Source organism: Electrophorus electricus, chromosome 10, assembly GCF_013358815.1.
Source record: "Electrophorus electricus isolate fEleEle1 chromosome 10, fEleEle1.pri, whole genome shotgun sequence".
Classification (NCBI taxonomy): domain Eukaryota; kingdom Metazoa; phylum Chordata; class Actinopteri; order Gymnotiformes; family Gymnotidae; genus Electrophorus; species Electrophorus electricus.
This window is the reverse complement of record NC_049544.1, coordinates 12321842-12338902: the sequence shown is the minus strand read 5'-3', so window position 1 is coordinate 12338902 and position 17061 is coordinate 12321842. Positions and strand designations below refer to the sequence as shown.

The 17061-nt window shown below is 39.7% G+C and overlaps 4 protein-coding genes across 8 annotated transcripts in view; 2 read left to right on the top strand and 2 right to left on the bottom strand.

The window, feature by feature from the left end:
- Positions 1-102: 102 nt before the first annotated feature.
- On the bottom strand, positions 103-1388 carry tmem42a (transmembrane protein 42a). The gene is made up of 3 exons (XM_027019274.2): positions 901-1388; positions 501-647; positions 103-318 (listed from the first exon to the last, which is right to left on the bottom strand). Exons 1-3 carry the CDS (start codon positions 1078-1080, stop codon positions 178-180), a joined length of 468 nt encoding a protein of 155 aa, XP_026875075.2. The 5' UTR covers positions 1081-1388; the 3' UTR covers positions 103-177.
- Positions 1389-1411: 23 nt separating this feature from the next.
- kiaa1143 (KIAA1143 ortholog) lies at positions 1412-3146 on the top strand. The gene is made up of 3 exons (XM_027019275.2): positions 1412-1610; positions 1762-1906; positions 2293-3146. Exons 1-3 carry the CDS (start codon positions 1503-1505, stop codon positions 2493-2495), a joined length of 456 nt encoding a protein of 151 aa, XP_026875076.2. The 5' UTR covers positions 1412-1502; the 3' UTR covers positions 2496-3146.
- Positions 3147-3555: 409 nt separating this feature from the next.
- On the bottom strand, positions 3556-9567 carry gpd1l (glycerol-3-phosphate dehydrogenase 1 like). Of its 2 annotated transcripts, XM_027019272.2 has the most exons (9): positions 9421-9567; positions 9151-9206; positions 8835-9012; positions 8441-8581; positions 7071-7209; positions 6830-6942; positions 6220-6456; positions 5669-5775; positions 3556-5534 (listed from the first exon to the last, which is right to left on the bottom strand). In XM_027019272.2, the coding sequence occupies exons 1-9, from the start codon at positions 9442-9444 to the stop codon at positions 5438-5440; spliced, it is 1092 nt and encodes a 363-aa protein (XP_026875073.2). In that variant the 5' UTR covers positions 9445-9567; the 3' UTR covers positions 3556-5437. The 2 variants fall into 2 exon arrangements, with proteins under 2 accessions (XP_026875073.2, XP_026875074.2); XM_027019273.2 differs by lacking the exon at positions 9151-9206.
- A 1467-nt stretch (positions 9568-11034) lies between these two features.
- Positions 11035-17061, top strand: part of osbpl10b (oxysterol binding protein-like 10b) — a 33711-nt gene continuing 27684 nt past the window's right edge. For all 4 annotated transcript variants that reach the window (XM_035530481.1, XM_035530480.1, XM_035530479.1 and 1 more), the window contains exons 1-3: positions 11035-11374; positions 12846-13021; positions 15143-15222. In XM_035530481.1, coding sequence (XP_035386374.1) covers positions 11073-11374; positions 12846-13021; positions 15143-15222 — 558 coding nt within the window. In that variant the 5' untranslated portion in view covers positions 11035-11072. The remainder of the gene's footprint in view (positions 11375-12845; positions 13022-15142; positions 15223-17061) is intronic.

Sequence of the window (17061 nt, the reverse complement as noted above, 5' to 3'; positions counted from 1 at the left end):
CTGTGATCCACACTACAGGTCTTCAGCCCTGTTACTGGATATTTTATATTCTGCTGATGAAGACAATGGATTAGTGTTAGTATGGAAGAACTACAGAGGAACTTCCTAATTGAATCATTTATTTGCATTTTCCAAATGTACAGTGAATTTTCCTCCATAGCTGATCCACTTAATGGCTCATTCACCCTTTTTCACATCCAATTTCTGGTCCCGCGAAGGTGATCCGTGCAAGACGAAGAGCCCCAGTAAGGTTAAGAAGATGCCAACCCACCATAACATGGCGTGTCTTTCCCCAAAGATCAAATGTCCAAAGAATGCCTAAAAAAGTGGTAAACCATCTGTCAGACTGATAATTTTATATTGTACTGTTAGATTCTGGTCTGTTTCTAAAACCAAATGATGTAGCATAAGTGTTCATTCTAGAATGCATTAACCTAAATGACTTTCTTTGCATTCTTAATATGCTTTTTTGCTGTGTTTAGCACTGAGCGAGGCCTCACAGAGAATATGAAATTGGAAGCCGTAGTGGTCACTGTAGCCTGAGCAGAAGAAGAAGAGTGTCTGAGAGCTTTAGCAAAGAAGGTCCACATCACAGTGTTGCAGAGAAGCAGCAGGAGTCCACACAGCACTCTCAGAGGAATGTGGAGCTGTGGATAACATCATCACTCAGAAAAGACCTTTTACAGTTCACTCAATTTAATCCCTCAAAAATATACCGCTTTGAAAACACCATTTTCTAAATAAACTCTCTCTATAATGGAAATTATATTAGATTATTACTTGTTGCGTCTAAATAGGGGTTCCAGCAGTGATGGATTACACCTTCCATAGAGGTTTAAGCAGCTAGCATAGTTCAATTATATAGCTAATAATAAAACTACTGAGAAATTGCAGTTTCACCCATTCACAAGATGTAGTGTCGACTTCGGATGTCAAAATCCCTTCGACAGTCCATCTTCTCACACCCGCTTCACACAACCCTTTGATGTAACTGGCACCAAGTGACAGTTTTGCAGAGGAAGACGCCACGGCTCCGAGAAATCCTGCTAGCAAAGCGTAAATAATTCCAGTTGCCATCATTTCAGTTCAGTAGCAAGCCAGCTACGTTACCAGTCGGCCCACAGCTAGCAGGCTAACGTTATCTAACCTATCTCCATTGAGACTGCATTGAGCATGCAAGAACGCTCGACCGATGAAAGGTACTTTATTTAGAAAGTTAAACCGAGTATGATTGCCCGCGGAATTTATATTTAACCACAAACCCTACAGCCTCGTCTTTAGCATTTCCTAGCAACATTCAAACAAAAAACGATCTCTCGTTGCTTCGTGAAATATCCAAACAGTAGGTATGCTTAATCCTAGTAAACGTTGGATATCTGGAGTTGTCAAACGCGCATGTTGATGACGTAGGTAGTTTACCATCGTAAATTGTAGTTGACAGCGTTATCGTCTAAGGAACACCAAATGTGTATTAACTACGGTATAGGTTTGTGCCATACATAATGAATAAAAAAGGTAATGTGTCATGGGTGAAGCCTGCTGAGCCATCTTTTCTGCGGAAATTCAAGAACGACGTTGGTTATAAAGAGGGACCTACGGTTGAAACAAAGGTAACATTACCTAGCTAGCACAGCATAGCTAACCTAGCTAGGTTAATCTACCGATTATCCCTGTTAGCTAGCGAGCTAGCATCGTTTTCCTTAAAAATACGATTTAAAAGCGGTGATGGTCAGTTATTAATTTGTGAAGGTGTCATTACAGCGAGAACAAATGCCGGAGCGTGATGATGACAGCGGCGATAGCGACCGAGAGGATGAAAGGCCACAAGTGGTGGTCCTAAAGGAGGGTGACCTAAGCGCAGAAGAGGTCATGCAAATAAAGAAAGAAATTAACGTGGGGAAGAAAGGTAGCTCTACATCTAACTACATATTGGTTAACGTTGGCTACATAGTGAGGATAAATAACAGAAAAATCCAGATAAGCAACTGTTCCCCAATACTAGTGTACAGTGCAACAATACTTGGCGAATTGTATTGGGAAAGTTACAAGACTACATGCCAGAATGTGCAGAAGGTAGTCCTAGCATGTTTTCTGTATTATTGTCTAATCTATTTAGTGTCCCAGAATCTTTGATGTGAGGTGAACAGGCTCCGGGATTCAAGCATGTACTTTGCTATAGTATATTGCTTTTGTTTAGGGGATAAGCCTACAGTTATCTAGAGTAATCCTCTGATGTAGTCATTTACTAATCGAGCATAGATATTGTTATTAAAATATACATTTTCCCACTAGATGAACAACCTCAAGCTGATGGGAAAATCATATTTAAGAAACCCATAAAACGCTCCTCTGACAAGTTTGGAGGTATTACTGCTAGCTCTGACAAGAGGAAGAAGAGTGAAATTACAGAGAAGAAGAAAGAGGGGTCAGGGGTAAAAGTGAAAAACAAAAGTTTATTATCCTTTGGTGGTGGCGATGATGACGAGGACGAATGATGCATTCAGTCTTTCACAAAGCAGCTGTACCGGACCTGGGGCAAGTTTCTAAAAGTATAACATTAATACCATTACAGCAGATAAAGTGTTATTGATAAATGTTATTTTGAGGTTGTTAAGATTCTGCAAAACATATTCTTATCATTATAAACTATGAAGGCTTTTAGAGACTAGCCTTTTTTTCTACTCAGATTTGTCTTTTACAGTTACAAAAGTGGAATATCGGGACATATTATTTCAACAACTGAGTTTTTATGTTTATATTTATTTTTTGTACTTAATACCTTTTGTCCAGCTTTAGTTATTGGTACTTGGAAGCTTGTAGTATCAGAAGCATAGATAATGGAAATGGGAATTCCTACATATATGTGGACCTCAGGAAGACTAGTGACCACTTTGTGGAAGCTAATAGGGATCCTAATAACAACTGCAATATTCATAATCATTTAGCCTACCATTGTTTCATGTTATGCAAAGTGTGTTATATACTTTGTTATATCCTTGCCAGACACTTTTGGCAGTTTTGGAAACATGCATGGAATTGTGTTTTATTGTTCTTTAACACTGGAATGGAAAGAACAAATTGTAAACACTTAAGACAAGATTGTCTATAATAAATGGTTTGTCTATAATAAATTGAATGTAATCAAATGCACTGAAATTATTCTGCTAAAACGAGACATAAATTTAAGTATAGTTTCTATAAAAGTGCTGTCTGTACTGTCACTGTAACAGTCATTTTAATGTTTTAAATCAAGATCATAAGTGGCTACCCATTTCATGTTCTCCATCTTAAAACATGGCCTTGTTTTAGACTCATTTGATAATATACTTTCATTTTTCTGTAACTATTGGTGTTATGCACATATTTACATTCAGCATATTATGCTTTTTCCAGGTAAACATTAGTCAAACTAGAACTAGACAATACTGTGATGTTTAATCGCCAAAGCATCACGTTTCACTTTTTATCTACACAAATGACAATACCTTTTCAGAGCACCCACCTTTTCCAGAGGTGAAAATACAGGATGCCATAAAGACACAGTCAAAAGCAATATAAAAGGCAAATTACATCTTCATTAAGCACACAGGCAACATGGAATGAGTCACTAGTGAGAGGATTTTCTTTAGCTAGCTTGATATGGCATTGTTACAAAAAGGTTAGAGGACAAAGAAGGAAGATTTGCACCTGTATTATTCATTTTAGGTGCCAAGTTTCTTTGACTCTCCTAAGTAGTATCTGCCGTCATCACAAAGTAAAAATCTGTTCTGACCACTTGGTGGTCCAACCTTACTCAAATGAGAGAAAACTGCACAATACACTAAGAGAAAAAAAGATTACATCACAGAGTTTGTATGCAAGGTACAGAGCAATATAAAAAAGGGGAAAGGTGTATTAAGACACAGGACACTGAAATCAAAATAACAGAAAGATGGTGAATTTAGCCATTATATAGGGAAAATTGGTATGTTTAAAAAAAAAAAAAAAAACACCTTTTCCAAGTTATCTTGGTTTCTCTGGAGACAAAATATGACCATGTGTCAGTTTGTGTACAATGCTTTTTGAAAAGCCTTACAACATGAAATATTATTTTGCTTTCAGTTTTACATTTTGAGAGCAGTTTTAACACAACTGGTGTTTTTTAAGTGTAAATAAGCAAACTAAATTCCCCATCATAAAAGATTGTTTTAATAATGTATAGAAAGCAAAGTAGCTAAATAATACCCTGTCTGTTGAACAGAGGGTGGTATACACTGACAAAGCAGAGTAATGAAATAATGACAATTATCAGGGCACTACAGCTTTTCCAAGTAGGCTAATCACAAACACTAGGGTTTAGATATCCCCCCTGGACCTTAACTTTGAAGACATTTTAACATATTAAAAATCATCATCATCATCATCTATGTTACTGTCTGAGAGTTTTCTGATTCTTTTGTGACCTTCTCAACCAATATTAGAAAACTGGAAAAAGTGTACGTAGTGTATGTAGCAGTGTATCTAGTAACACTGAAAGAAGGAAAAAAAAAAAATCAGATTGACAAGCATTCGCTACATACCCTTTTAAACAAAAAAAAAGGCATAAGAAATGTACAACTGAGGCTCTTTAAAATGTATTAAGAGTATCAAAAAGTTTAAAAATGTACTACTAATTATTACAATGCTGGCTCCACAGAGATTTCAAAGCATAGTAAATGAGCATTCGTATTAAACCTGCCTAATGAAGAACTTGACCAGAAGGTTGGGAAAAAGCAGCTGGTCCCCAAGAGTCATTTAGTTTTGTGTAACAGGTCATCACCAGTAAGCACGCAAGCAGCAGATCCATAGAACTGCCTCTTGCCCTGCCTTAAGCAGTACTTGAGAAATGTATGACAGTCACTGGTTTTGAGCAGCAGTTGCTCAATAGCATGTCAATGCTGGACTCCATTGGGCACCATTGTTAGGTGATTAAAACGATATGACATACCATTGTCAGTGGTAAAATAAAAGTTTTTTGTTTTGTTTGTTTTTTTAAATTAACCTCTCCCATCTTTTATATATAGTAGTTATTAATCCTCCACAAGAGGGCAGTCAATACAGAGAAAAGTTTAAAAACATAGTAACAGTACAGATGTAGATATCACATATGGCTTCACATTCTATCCAAAGGATAACTCTGTATTCTTCATATACTTAGGGAACTTGATAAGGTAATGCTGAATCAAAAAACACCCATTTAGCCACTCCCAAGCCTGTTCGGAACGTGAAAGTGACCCCAAGCTAACCTTAGGTTCAGGAGTTCCACTTTGCCAAACTGAAAACTAAAGGGTGGAGGCCTGGGTAAAATAATGCAGTGCATGTAACACTGAGTGAAACAGACACATCTACCCATAAGTTGAATGTCAGAGCTTCCTTTGTTTGTAGAAGATTACCGGGAATGCAAATCACTACAGGACTTTCAGAGATGCTCTGGGTGACTCTGTAGGCAGGTGATCATGTCCTGGACTGGCTTGCCTTCAAAGCAGATCTGATGCACTGCCACAAACAAGGGGAACCTATGACACAAGATGTTGTAGAACAGTTACTGTATTGTGATGACACGAGATATATATCCAGTGCTCATAAGTTAAGACAAGTTAGATTGTTTGCATGAAAGAATAAAAATCACAGGGTGAAGTGATCCACTCACTTTTCCACTAAGCCTTTCTGTTTGAGGATGTGGTAAACTTCAGCAGAGGTCTGTGGCCCCTGAAGCTTTTGGCCATTCAGCATCTCTCGCTCAAGCTCCTCAATGCTCTAAGAAAATACAATGTCACAATATCATTCATTAATCGAAGGATCAGCACAAGCACCAAAACAATTCAGGACCCCAAGACAAGAAATAATAGTTTACGAATTGGAACAAACTATAGTACTTCTTGTTTACTGTACTTATTGTCCAAGATAGACCTTATGTATTTTGTATTTCTAGGCATCAGCATTGATCCCAGTATTTCTACAGTATTCTAGTTCATTGGTATATTGGAATCCAACCTCTTAGAATCTCTTGGAATCCAACTTAGCCATCTTACTGGCTAAGATGTATTCTATGAGTAAATGACAAAGCACATTTGTAAGTCACTCTGGATAAGAGCCTTTGCTAAATGCCATAAATGTAAATGTAGTCTGCTGGGATTACATTACCTGAAAATCAATATTCTACAGAGGTAACCCCAGAAATGCTCAAATGCAGCATCTGACCTTGCCGGTCTTGACGAAGGCCTCCGCCACACGGCGGTTGCGACCACCATAGCAGGTAGTGATGAGGTCGGCCACACCACAGCTCTCCAGGAAGGTTGCGGAGGACACAGAGTTGTCTTTACTGAAGAGTTTAGCAAAAGCAATCATCTCCATCAGTCCCAGTCGGATAACCGCCGCCTTGGTATTGTCTCCACACTGTAGGCCATCGCAGAAGCCGGCACCCACTGCAACAATGTTCTGGCAAAGCAACATTGAAGGGGTTTTAAAAATAGAAGAAAAGTCTACAATGTAATAACACAATTGGTCATGAAAGTGCATGGGAAGAAAGTGACAGATTTAAGACCTTAAAATAACATATCTAGAAGAGGCTCCATATAGATGTTATTTTTAAAATGTAGATTTGTACTTTAGAATTAAAAGAACAATATGACTATGTTATTAAAATACAACCTTTCAGCTTTACTATTAAACCTATCAAAACTGGAGCATTTGAATGAGTTGTTCAGCAGTATAAGTCACAATACACAGTATAAGACAAGTTGGACTGCTCTGCTGTTAGAGGCCTGTTTGATTAGAGCTGTCTCTCCAATGAGACAAGTGTGCTACTTACTTTCAGAGCGCCACACAACTCCACTGTGTCAGCATCATCTACGACAGTGATCCGGAAGTTAGGGGTCTGCAGAAGCTGCTTAAAAAGCAGGCCATTTTCGAAGACCTTACTCCCTGCAGATCAGTACAAATAACATTGCCCAGCACAGATCAGTTACATTTCTCTCCTTTGTAGTATGTTCAAACTAACACTTCTTGTTGCTATTCTTTCAAAAGGGAAACTGGATGGGTTTTGCTCTTACCAATAGTGGTTTCACAGAATTTCTCAGCAGCCACCTCATTAGCAATGTTGGCCCCCATGAGGACACTGACATCAATGCCCATCTTCTCTCTGATAATGTCAGAGATGAGTCTCAATCCCTCAGGCCCCTCATCAATGCCCTGAAGAGGAACAACACATGGAAAAGTCCATCATATGTTCATTTTTTATTGCTCTAGACATTTGTCCCAGCAGAGAGTACAGTAAGAAACTTCAGCTGTTCTGAACATCTGGAGGAGCTTTCAGCCTAATTACTCATGGAAAAAAAGAAGGAATACCAACAATAAAATCATAAAGCTTGAAAGTAGAAAACAAAAATGAGAACTGGAAAAAAAGATATATAATTAACTAGAGACAATAAAGGCAGAAATCATAAACCTGAAAATATACAGTAGCAAGGTCAACCTATAACAGAATGCGATTGGTCCACCAACAGAACAGCACAAGTGGCATACAAATGTAAGCACAGGCATGAGATAGCAATACCAGACAGAGAGACGCTGGCACTAAGAAAATCAACATAGAATAAGAGGAGTAATTTGACAGTCAGCCAGAAGGCTCTGCTTGACTCGTGAGTTATGCTAGTACACAGTGTAGGCCTACTCCCAGTGAACCCTGAACATCCAGAGCCACATCCTCCCATGCCATTCCTAGGCTGACACTGTGGGTGAAATGTCATAAGCGTAGCATAGAGGGGAAAGTGAAACAAACATGGAAAATACAACAATAATATTGAAAAGGACTGTTCAGAGAAGTTCATATTTGTTCCAAAGTTACAGATGCATGCACTCAACCTTTATGTTAAGGTATTCGCAATTTTTAAGGTATTCACAATTTATTTTTCATACAAAAAGTATCAGTAAAATTAAAGAATGGAGCTCAGACCTGTGAATTTTATGTATATTTGTTATTATGGGAAATCTTAAACAGGTTGCCAAAATTTTATAGTTTTTTTTCAGGTATTTAAGCCTCAATAAATTCATTTGCAATGCTATGACAGTTTTGGTGAGTTATGACAATCGATTCTAATACTCATTTTATGGTCATTTTGATGCATTGTAAATTTAAGGAAAAGTGTTTTTTTAATTCAGTGGAAGGGCTTGCTGTCTGGCCACTCAACTAGGGAAACACCTTGTGCCAAAATGTCCAGAATATACAAGGCCAGCAATCTTATTTTGGTATAAAGAATCTGCATTATACTGATTAGAATGCAGAGGAAACAGCTCAACCTATAAACCATCAAACCTGAAAATTACTTTCTGTTTTCTATGTCTAGTAAAGCAGACATAATTAGTCTTTCAGTTCCACTAAAACTGTCCTAACAAAGAATAATGTTTTCAATGTGCTCTTTACCTTAATAAGAGTAATTCCACGGGCATTTTCAGAAACACATCCCATCAATTGATCACACAGCTTTCGAATAAACTGGTGTGGGACCACAAAGACCAGCAAGTCTGCTCCTTCTGCAGCAACCTGCAACTGAGGCACTGCAACCTACAGACACAGTGTCATTAAGAGTGTTAGATGCTCCTTAATACATAATACACCCACTACATGTAGAGTACCGTTAAGAGTGTTAGCCACTCCTTAATACTGCTATATCCTATTGCTTCGTATCGATCAGCACTTCTCAACGAAAAAGGAATCATTTAATCTGAGTGCAAAATAATTTTAAAAAATAACAAGCTTATTATGGGACAAATATTTAAAAGTGTAAAATACCAACGAACAAACATTGTGTTCTTACCACATTTTCTGGAAGTTTGTAACCTGGAAGGTATTTGACGTTCTCGTGCTCTGTGTTAATGATGTCAGTAAGCTTCCTACCATTTACATTCTCCTCATATACCCACATCTTAACTGTAGTGGCAAACCGATGGAGTTTCTCTGCATTGTTACCAATGATCCTTGCAATTGCAGAACCCCTGAGCAGGAACAGATAAATGCGCTTTAACACAACTGCAAGTTTATTAGCTACTATCTTTTATTTTGTGTAAACTTAATGTTGTATTCATACAAGACATGCTAATTAGTGTTATGCTGAATATCTGCTTTTGGCTTACATTAAGTCAAGGTTTACTGCAATAATTATTGTTGAAAGAATGGGCTTCGTATCAAACTGACAGAGTAAAAACACAACAAAAACAATAATCATCTAATCATCATCAATACAGGTTAGTATTTCCTCAACTGACACAAAAGACGAAGGCGCATGCTTTCCAAAGCTAACGAAAGTTAAGATAGCTATTACTAAGATTAAACTCTGTGTTACCAGTGTGGTACAGCTAGCTAGACACCAGGTGACCGTTTCGATGCGGGCGAACGTTACTTACCAGTTCCCTGACCCTATGATACATACTTTCAGCGGTGCAGTCATAGCAAATACTAACTGGAAAAAAATATATGGAGGTAGCCACTAAAAGCACTAAACCGTTTAGTTTCTGGAGGAGGCAGTGAGAATTAACGTGTTCGGCCACTTTTAGTTGCGTCAGCCAGTGATAGCGGAACAGAAAGACTATGGGAATTGTAGTTCTTACATCATTTGTGTAAGTATGCATTTGATTGTCTATATATTTATTTTCTTCATTCATATAACTGTCTATATATAATCTCATTTAGCATTTTCACACCCTTTCAAGAAATAACAAAGTAGTTGTTATACAATGGGTTCTTCAATCTAGAGTAAGTAGGGCATCTTAAAACCTTCATATCTCTGACATAACTATTCTTGACATGGAGAACGCTTTTTTAAGGTTATCATGTTTAAGCAGTTAATCGAGTGTATTTTTTTTTTTATTTTTTTAAATTGGTCTCTAGTTAGATTTTAGGTTGTGTAGGGTCTTCTATTGGACTGCTGTGCATCCAAACAACATAACCTTGGTTCAATGTTTGATTGTTTTTATTGTTTATTTATACTATATCCAATATTCCTTATTCCGCTTTGCGCTCTCACTTTGCATTGTCCGATTCTTTAAAATTCTGGCAGTTTTGTTTCCGTGGTCAAAACTATTCTTTAGAAATTGACCACTATATAGTACTTTATTTTGAACATCGACTCAATAAAGAAATCATATAAAGACATCGTTACAGTGCTCGTCAGCTATATAGATGTTGATGTATAAGACTATAGTCTATCAGAGCAGCATATATCACGAGTTTTATAGCTTCCAACTCTTTAAGAGGAAAAGCTACACAAAACATGCTATGAAGGGGAACAACTGCCTGAGAATGGCGTGATACTGCCCTCTAGAGTGTGAAGTGAGCATAACGGTCACTTAAAGAAACGTCTATAAACATTTGAGAAACAACAAAGTACACGAAAAGTTCGAGAAATACCAGGGCTGAGAGTAGAGCTGGATGTGGAAGAAGGCAAAAGTGGTTCCAATAATAATCAAATAATGATCCCAGGAACAAATCCGTCTAGAAAACACACACACACACACACACACACACACACACACACACACACACACACGCACACACACACACACGCATATATATATATATATATATATATATATATATATATATATATATATATATATATATATATATATATATATATATATATATATATATATATACTTTTTACATTTTTGTTTTCATTTTTTAACAAAAGATTTATTCCAGCTGGAACACAATAACCAGTTGGAACGCTTTAAGTGTTAATTCAAAATATGCTGGTTTGTTAGACTTTATTTCCCCTGAACATATTAAGAAGCCTATTTTATTTTAAACTTTATTTCAGATTTATTCAGAATACATGGCTAGCATCGAAATTGCCACGCATCGCCTCTGTGTATGCACTCGAAGGCAGGCTACGGGGTATTCCTGCTAGCGGAGACGAGGGAGTGACCGTAGATTACGCTACAGTGATTCCAGTAGAATTACCATGTTAACCCAGTGACGGTCCAACGCAGCAAGCAAAACAGTTCATTCGACACGACGGATATGTTTGGCAATAGCATTTTCTTTTAACATATCTATGTTTCTTTTTTTCTTGAAAAAAAATTGTGCTCAGACGTCTCCTCGTATAACTGGGCTTAAAATAATGGAAAAGACATCCAGCGTGTCGCATTCTAGGACCAATAAGCGAAACGTTTCAGTAGATTGGGGGACTCCCACTCGGAGACCGGAAAGAAGCGGCTCGCACAGCCCTGGATCTGGAACATCTTCGCGAGTCGGAGGGGCATCGGTCAGCTGCGGCGGCCCATCCCAAACCCAGAAGAGGCATTTGGAGGGAGTACTGAAAAAATACACGAATTTATTGCAAGGCTGGCAAAACAGGTAGCACACTGTTTTCTGTGACTAGGTCTCAACCTATTAACTGACTTAACTTTCAAACAGGGTATCCTGTTTTTATTTCCAGTTTGTGTTTCAATTCACATGGTGAACATTCGACTAATATTATTCTTATTTTATTACTGACTGTTTTATAGTCTATATACATTTCTCTGTATTCAAACAGAATACACACGTTCGTGACTGAAAACTGTTTCTAGTTTTAGGTAGCACATTGCACAGCCTTATACATATTATTAATGAATAATTGTTATTCTGTTTCTTATGTGCTTGCTGTTTATGTCGATAATTTACGAATCGATCAGCCCCTTGAAATAATTAAAAATGCAAGCTCTGTGATGAATAATCTGATTACAATCGGGTGTACAGTGAACTAATTTTGACAGTAGATAAATACTGGACATACATGCAGATGCATATGGAAGCCTATAAGATCTCATTTGTAGTGAATGGTTGGCTGGTTTGTGTTGGGATTTCATGGACCTGCATACTGCATGAGTGAATGCAGCGCAGTCCTAGTTACGTCCCTTCCATCTGGGAGAGACTATGACTCATCTGTGAGAGGAAATCCCTCACCCCCTTAATGTTCTCTGCTCCCTGCTGGCTTGCCTTGCGATCGATAGGGAGAGCAGACAGCCACGTAAAGAGCTCTAAGGGCAGCAAGTTTTACGCTCAGTGAAATGATCTCCCCAACGCCCCATACGTTTACCCTTGCACTAGATGCAGGTAGAATAAAGGATGTGAGCACGTGCGTGGACTTAACTGCGTCCACTTGAAAACGAAGAGATGTAGTGAGCGGTAATAGAAAAGGATGGAGCTAACCTGGTGTGGTAATGACTCTGTAATTTGTTAACTCAAATATACATACACAGTCATCCAATCACAGTGCATACATATTGTAGGCCAGAAAACAGCCTCTCAGTGGTCTCCTCTGATGTGAGTGACCTTGAACACATTATGACATGTCAACTCAGTTCAGGTTCCTCTCCATTGCATTTCGGACAAGTTTTCTACTTTTGCAGTATTTTACTGTGTTTATTTTTTTTTAAATATTAAGTATGATTGTAGTATATTTATTTAATGGTTTATTAATAGAACAATTTGGGTGGTTCTGTGTTACTCTCCTTGGTCTTATGAGGTGTAAAGTAAATCTCAGCTATTCCTGATTGGCCAGAGAGGGATAGGAGGTGGAATAGTGCACAGTTAAAGGGAAATTAAGGAAGAAAGACAATAACACACACACACACACACACACACACACACACACACACACACACACACACACACACACACACACACACACACACACACGCACACACAGTATCAGATGCTTTCAACAGATGCAAGAGGAACGCCTGTCTAATTTATTCAACTTATTCCAGTTTTTGTGAAGTTTTGATTTTTGAAGTGCTCATCATGTAGCGCTTGTACTCCCTTGTACTCTCACCTGCTGCAGGTATTTTGTGCTGGATCCCAACCTAGGCCAGTTGCAGTACTTCATAAATGAGCAGAGTAAGGACCAGAAGCCACGAGGGTCCCTGCCTCTGATTGGCTCTTTGGTAACCCCAAGTGATGAGTTTCCCTTCATGTTCACCGTCTATGCTTCTAATGGTCAGCTCTTCAAGCTTAGAGGTAAAGGAATAAATGCCTTATTTTCTCCTCAATATGACTCTATCTGATCCCTCTCTAATGCTCTGCAGTGCACTTTCCCATTTGCCCTGGCAGTGTTACATTACTCTTCTATGCTTCTTATATCTTAATGCTCAGATCAGGTTTCTGTGCCTGCTGTCACTCATTTTCTCACTGCCGTGCTAGTGTTCTTTAAGACGTTTTATTTCTTCTAAGCAGTGCCTCCTTTTATCAGTACTGCTCTCTGGGGCAGTCCTTTGTTCTCCCTCTTTCTCTCAGCTCTTTCTTCTCTGATGCCCCCACCCTTTCTCTTTCTGACAATTCAGGCAGGCCCCACTTTTATTCCATCATATGTATTTCCCCCTCATTCTCGAGATGTTGCATTGAATGCATTGTGATTGTTGCACTCGGTTGCTCTGCGTTGTTGCAGCCGTTCAGTTAACTCTGTAAGATGACAAAGCACCCGTGCATAACTAAAGCAATGGATGGATGTATTGCAGGACAATGGCATTGCGATATGACATGATGCAATATGAAAATCTTTCTAGGAAGGGAGGTTGGGGAGGGGGCATTCATTCCCACAGCAGTGACAATCTTCAGGTGCTGTTTCTCTTCTTTCACACTTGTCTGGTCTGACCCCAGGTTAACTTGTAATCTGTTGTTTTGCATTTCATGTGAGATTAAATGTCTTACTGTCATCTAGATGCTGGAAATTCATTGTGTGTGTTTAGTGTGCATTTGCTTTGCCTTTGTAACCTTTGTAGACACATACAGACACAGCACAGCAATGCCAGGTGCCCACCCAACACAAGGTGGCCTGGTAGCCACCAATGAGGGAGAGCTCTCCATATGAGGGGGAAAGGCAGAGTCCATGCCTCTCCCAAGGAAGTCTGGTATGGTCCATGGTGGGTCCACTGCTCCGAAGGCACGGCCACGGCTTGCAGCGGCAGCAACCTCCTCAGAGGGACCCATCCTGCACATAACATTGCACACTGTGGGTGTGCACAAAAACAAACAGATGCGCCTATAGACACACACAAAAAGGTGCCTTGACACAGGGCCCACTGAAAGCGTAATTGCTGGAGGTGTGTCCTTGGCCCTACTGGACACGCAGGGAGTCACGTCCGCCCTGGCTCCTGGCTACTCCCCTTAACGGTCCTCCCTTTGCCAGCCACGTTAGGAGCACCCCAGAGGCAGTCCACCTCCTGGGCTATGGGCGGACCCATCCAGTACTCCTGATGTGTCCACGGAAGAGACCTGGGCTGCTTGCTCGCCAGCCAGGGACCTAGCCGGCTCCACCAAACCATCTTCTTGTTGGTCCCTGTGGAGCTCTCCTTCCTCCTGGCTCGGTAGCCCCAGGCCCCCCCAAGAAATTCCAGGGGGCGTTTCCCTCCTCACTCTGGAGTGACCACAAACGCCAGTTGCGGTCCTCTCCCCAACATCCGGGAATCCCAGTAGCAGCTTGGGATGTTCTTATGTCCATCCCCATGGGAAATCTGTTTGTGGCCGAAGGAGTTGGCATCCTGTGGTGGTTGGTCATTCTGTAACAGCCCGAGTGCCGCAGGGCAAGGAGCAGAACGTATAGAATCCCTCGACAGAGACAGACATTTATTGACATATAACACAGACAAAGGTGGCACTCACACATAACGTAATCGGTGAACAAGGTGACCATTAGCAAGGCGACACGAACAATGACCAACACTGATGCACACACCAACAGGGGTTTAAATACACACAGACACACACAACATTAAACCATGCACAGGTGTGTACTATCACGGCGGGCATGGTTACAAACAAGACAATATGACCCCCACTACATGCGGCAGGCCGTGCCACGTGACTAGTGGCAAGGGGAGCATTTTGTGACAGCCTTTATTGTGTATTTCCAGTATCATAAGTGGGGATGTTATGTCCTTTTAATAAATGGATAACAGATATATGGCACAAATATAGCACTTAATGTTTCAGTAACCATTTCACTAACATTTGGGATGTATTTTTTATTATATACTTACAGTGATATATTTAGTGTTGGTATCATTGCCTTGCCCTAGATATACAGTAAGTACATGTTGGTTATAACGATAATGCTGCTATATGTGTTGTGTGTGTGAGCAGCTTGTGACTTGTGTGAGCGACAGGTGTGGATGACACAGCTCCAGCTCTCTGCTCGGCGCCATTCAGACAGCAGTGCCAAGGTAAGCCATTTCATTCCCTTGTGCTTCCTTCATATCTCTCTCTCTCTCTCTCTCTCTCTCTCTCTCTCTCTCTCTCTCTCCCTCCATCTCTCTACCCCGCTCTCTCTCTCCCTCCCTCTATATCTCTCTCTACCCTTCTCTCAGTCTCTCTCGCTCTCTGTCTCCCCCCCTCTATATCTCTCTTTCCCTCTCTACCTCTCTTTCTCCACCCCCTTCTCGCATCCTGTGTCTCACTCAGCTCTGAGTTTTCTTTCCTCTGACCTCTTATGTACTTTGGCAAACTGCCACAGCAGTCATTTGCAAAGTTACTTTTAACTTTTTCCTCTGCTGAAAGTGGGAAAGTCTGCATAAAATGCATTTTTAAAAAGTGGTTATAATTAACTGAGTGGTTTTGGAGTTTGTATTTGGTCGTGTTAAATACACTGCTGGCCTCTGGTTGAGTAAGTAAAGGAAAGACTCTGACAGATGATTTGGAACGCGAGTCATTTATGCATGCAGTATGGTTCTTTGGTTTACCTACACACACACACACACACACACACACACACACACACACACACACACACACACACACACACACACACACTATAAAAATCTCTGTTTCACCCTTCCTGTGGATGGTCATCTTTTTTTTTTTTAACATCCCACCTGGTCCTTCTACTAGACGTTTGGAAGTTTGGGAGTGGCAGTGGGGTTTTTTTTTTCAGCTTTTCCTAGGATTGTAATCTTCTGAACTGAGGTCAGTGTTGTAATTCCTGGGATTTGTTGGAGCTACTCATCCAACTCATAGGCACAGTTGTCTGTCAGCACTGGGACAACCTTGGTGTTAACCTTCCGTATTCGCTCTAGTTCCTCTTTCAGTCCATAGTGTTACTCATTACTCCAGGGTTTCAAGTTATTGCCTTTTTACACGTGATTTTTCTACATGTTGTCAGTCACACTACGTCACACTAGTCAAACATAGTCCAACTATGACAATATGTGTCTGATGGTTCTGATCTAAAAAATGTTTGTAAAACAAACAAAAAAAGACAAAACTGCATACAGTGTGATCTACAGAGGGTGCCAGAACATTGTATTTAATTTCTCACTTAATTATCATTCACTCTAATTATTAAGCTACTTATTAACATTCCCTCTCACTCAAACCAGACTAGTGCTTAATGACAAGACAGAATTTTTTTGCCACTATACGGAGCTTCTGAATGTGCCATTACTACCGTTGTTGATATTTAGTGGGCATTGTGAGTCACCATGTGATGCTGGATGTCAGTGTAGAGGGAGAGTGATGCTCTACTATCTGCTAATAAATCTTTTTAATTTATATACATTTATATATATAAACACACACACACACACACACACATTTGGGTGAGAAAGCAGTATGCTCATTAGACTAGGGACAGACCTATTTCTGATATCATTGCTCAATATACTTGAAATATGACATGTTCTTGCATGCCCACATACATTGCCACATAGAGTGGAAGAGTCCTAAAAGTTCTGTGCTGGGCCCTGCTAAAGTCTGGAAGGTGTTAGCTTATCAAAGGTCTGCCTTATGCAACCTCCTGTATCTCAACTTCAAATTAATGGACTACCTGTGAGCCTGAGGCACTGCTGTCAGGCCCAATCAGAGCACCCAGACAAGGACTCATAGTCTCTGAGAACCTTTGCAGTAAATCATCATTCAGGTACACGTTCGTTGTGCTTTATAGTACAAAGACTTGTGTTAGCTCATCTTTTAGGCATACTTATGAGTCTGAGAAATAGATTGGATTACTGAGGGGTTTTTAATGAAAACATTTTCAAATTATGAACAGATATTTCTTTGCCCATTTC

Excerpts from the sequence above, each read along its gene's own strand:
- tmem42a (XM_027019274.2), bottom strand. The coding sequence starts at position 1,080 with ATGATGGCAACTGGAATTATTTACGCTTTGCTAGCAGGATTTCTCGGA. Across the intron at positions 648-900 it reads ACACTACATCTTGTGAATGG|CTCCACATTCCTCTGAGAGT; the intron begins GTGAAACTGCAA and ends TGTTATCCACAG. Across the intron at positions 319-500 it reads CTTCCAATTTCATATTCTCT|GCATTCTTTGGACATTTGAT; the intron begins GTGAGGCCTCGC and ends CCACTTTTTTAG.
- kiaa1143 (XM_027019275.2), top strand. The coding sequence starts at position 1,503 with ATGAATAAAAAAGGTAATGTGTCATGGGTGAAGCCTGCTGAGCCATCT. Across the intron at positions 1,611-1,761 it reads GACCTACGGTTGAAACAAAG|CGAGAACAAATGCCGGAGCG; the intron begins GTAACATTACCT and ends GTGTCATTACAG. Across the intron at positions 1,907-2,292 it reads AATTAACGTGGGGAAGAAAG|ATGAACAACCTCAAGCTGAT; the intron begins GTAGCTCTACAT and ends TTTTCCCACTAG.
- gpd1l (XM_027019272.2), bottom strand. The coding sequence starts at position 9,444 with ATGTATCATAGGGTCAGGGAACTG. Across the intron at positions 9,207-9,420 it reads ATCATAGGGTCAGGGAACTG|TTTGATACGAAGCCCATTCT; the intron begins GTAAGTAACGTT and ends TTACTCTGTCAG. Across the intron at positions 6,457-6,829 it reads AGTTGTGTGGCGCTCTGAAA|AACATTGTTGCAGTGGGTGC; the intron begins GTAAGTAGCACA and ends TTGCTTTGCCAG.